At 45.3% G+C, this 3,334-nt stretch overlaps 1 protein-coding gene across 1 annotated transcript in view; it reads left to right on the top strand.

The window, feature by feature from the left end:
- The window catches only part of ZC3HAV1 (zinc finger CCCH-type, antiviral 1), a 79,526-nt gene that overhangs the window by 43,202 nt on the left and 32,990 nt on the right, over nt 1-3,334 (top strand). Inside the window, exon 6 of the mRNA XM_006861243.1 lies at nt 166-292. Within this exon, the coding sequence (XP_006861305.1) occupies nt 166-292 (127 nt within the window). The remainder of the gene's footprint in view (nt 1-165; nt 293-3,334) is intronic.

Below are 3,334 nucleotides of genomic sequence, written 5' to 3'. Positions count from 1 at the left end.
GCACAACTGCCATATTACATCACTGCATAACTGTTGTATTACATCACCGTGTAACTGCCAAACCACTGAGAATCACAGCCCAGCCAAGCTGACACGTATTTTGGTGGGAGTGGGCACACCATTCAGTCCATGACAGATCCTCAACCCTCCTCTCTGTTTTTGTAGAAAAGTGCGGCAAAGTCCACTTCCACCTGCCCTATCGGTGGCAGGTGCTGATTGCTGCAAACACCTGGACGGACCTTCAACTCATGGAGAATATCGAGCAGGCCTATTGTGACCCCAAAAACTGTAGGTAAGTGGGGGGCAGTGGTTGGGCTGGCCAGATCCACGGTAGTATCAGGATAGCATGGTGCTAGCCTCCTGGGCAAAACACAGTTTTCTTGAAGAGTTCCATTCGTGTTTGAGGGAAGTCCTGGGATAAAGATGGCCAATGCTCTGGGGAGTCAAGGAAGATGAAACCCAAGTAGGGTGGATTTTCAGTATGTGAGCTGGACTGATCCAACGGGTTCTGGGAATATTTACCAATCAACGGAAACAGACAATGAAGTGATTATTTGCTTAGTTAATATTTATCCACGTGTCCTGCAGAAACACACAACACAGAGGTCAGTTTGTGTTCCCATGAGCTCATCCTAGAACTTGTGAAAACACTGGCTGATTTAGTACAAAATGGCTTTTGGTTTTATTCCATGGTTTTCACACATGGTAGGGTCCGATTCTGTGTGGTATAAAAACCAAACCCAAACCCACTGCCATCCGGTTGGCTGCTCCAGAGGCTCTCCTTGGGGTAGTTTCTATGATGAGGCCCCATTGGTGCAGTAGGGTACCCGTCGGGTTGCTAATCTTAGGGTCAGCAGTTCGAACCCACCAGCTGTTCCTCAGGAGAAAGATGAGGCTTTCTGCTCCTGTAAAGATTTATAGCTTCAGAAACCCTATATAGGATCCCCATGGTGTGGCGCTGTGCGTGCTGGACTGCAAAGTCATTTGAACTTCAAGGTTGGCGGTTTAAGCTCACTAGCCGCTCCACAGAAACCCTATACTGGGCCGCTGTGGGTTAGAACCGACTTGACAGCACTTTGCAACAACAACAACAACAACATTCTTACAGAAGCAGGTTGAGGAGTTACTGGTGAGTTCAAGTCTGGTTAGCAGCTGAGCACGTCACCACTGTGCCACTAGGATAGAACATTTTCTACCTTGTTTTGGGTCTAAGAGAATACCATACATTTCGGTTTTTGTCGCAGCTGAAATGAGGATTCTACAGATGGCAATATTTACCAGTGATGTTCAGGGGAATAAATTGGGTCTGAGTTTTATACGGAAATTCTTTGGAGAAAAGGTTTTTACATCATTTTCTTCATCTGAATTCAGTGTTTTGGGTGGGAGTTCTGTGTTGCTGCACTCTGCCCCTAGGGGGCGACATTAGCGATCTTGTTTCTAAATCTGCTTAATCAATTCAATGATTGATTTTTTTCAAAGTAGATCACCAGGTCATTTTTCCTTGGCACCTCTGGGTGGGCCTAAACTATCAACCTTTCAGTTAGCAGTTAAGTACTTAGTCATTAGCACCATCCAATAAAACCCAAGCCAAACTAGTTGCTGTCAAGTGGATTCAAGCTCAGGGGAAGCCCATGTCTGTACCCCGTAGGGTTTCAGTGGTTGTAATCTTTTGGAAGTAGAGTGATACGACTTTCTTCCAGTTGTGCTTCTAGGAGTATTTTAATTTATTTTTCTAGGTAAATCCAGAACAGGATTCTTCAGCCTCAGCACTATTGATGTTTTAGGGTAATTAAGCTTTATGGATAGGAGCTCTGGTGTGGTGCTGGGGGTTAATGTGCTGGACTTCAGGGTCAGATTAAACTGCAAGGTTGGTGGTTCAAGCTCACCAGCTGCTCCTCGGAAACCCTATACAGGGTTGCTATGAGTTGGAACCGACTCGATGGCGCTTTACAACAATCTTTATGGATGAAACACGGTAGCTCCTTAGGATAACACTGGACTATGAACCACAAATTCAGCGGTTCGAGCCCACCAGTCACTCTGAGGAAGAACGATTCCTGCAAAGATTTACTGCCTCAGAAATCCTATAGAGGTTCGCTGTGAGTCAGAACCAGCTCACGGCACTGCACAACATTTGTTGCGTGGGTTTGTTTTTTTTAATGTTTTATTGTGAATTATGTGATAGTTTACATGGGAGAACATTGGTTTTACATTCATTCTATCCTATATCGTCTCATTGCCATGGTTACAATCCCCTCCATGCATCATCAACCAACCAAACGGTATATCCTACAAGCCTGCCCCCCTGCGGTTGTCAGCACACAGCCCCTCTCCCTTTCTGGGTCTATAGTCTCTAGCTGCTGCGTCTCTCCATGTCATCTTCTCTGCCTCCAAGGGCTTGTTTTTATAGGAACCTTGGTGGGACAGTAGTTATGTGCTTGGCTGCTAACCAAAGATCACCAGCCACTCTAAAAAGCATGGTGGTCTACTTCCATAAGGTGGTCGTTGTTGTTAGGTGCTGTTGACTTGGCGCTGACTCTTAATGACTTTATGGACAACAGAACAAAACACTGCCCAGCCCTGGCTCGTCCTCACACTTTTTATGTTTGAGCCCATTGATTCATCTACTGTGTCAATCAACCTTGTTGAATGTCTTCCATTTTTAAAATAACTTTGCCAAACATGTTTTTCTCCAGTGACTGGTCACTCCTGATAACATGTCCAAAGTATGGGAGACCAAGTCTCACTGTTCTCCCTTCTGAGGAGCACTCTGGCTACACTTTTTCCAAGACAGATTTGTTTGTTCTTTTGGCAGTCCATGGTACTTTCAGTATTCCTTGCTGACATCATCATTGAAATGCATCGATTCTTCTACGTCATCCTTATTCATTGTTCAGCTTTTCACATCTGTTAAGATTATGCCTAGGAAACCCTCTGGGGCAGTTCTACAGGATTGCTAAGAGTTGGAATCGACTTAATGGCTGTGGGTGTAGGAGGCTTTTTAGCAGCATTTCTGACCCACTAAAAGAAGGAGCTCTGGTAGCATAGTGGTTATGAGCCGGCCTGCTAACCTCAAGATCAGCAGTTCAAAACTATCAGCCGTTCTGTGGGAGAAAGATGAGGCTTTCTGCTCCCGTAAAGATATACAGCCTCTGAAACCCTATATAGGGTCACTATGGGTTGGAACCAACTCCACGGCACACCACCACCACTACCCACTAGAAGCCAGTAAGCACTATCCCCCTCCCCACTCTGAGTTGTGTTGACCAGAAATGTGTTCAGACATGGACCCAGTTGAAAACTTCTGATCTTGAATGTTTCTTAACACAGAAAT

The sequence above is a fragment of the Chrysochloris asiatica genome, unplaced genomic scaffold (genome assembly GCF_000296735.1).
Source record: "Chrysochloris asiatica unplaced genomic scaffold, ChrAsi1.0 scaffold00041, whole genome shotgun sequence".
NCBI lineage: Eukaryota > Metazoa > Chordata > Mammalia > Afrosoricida > Chrysochloridae > Chrysochloris > Chrysochloris asiatica.
This window is presented reverse-complemented; position numbering and strand designations above follow the sequence as displayed.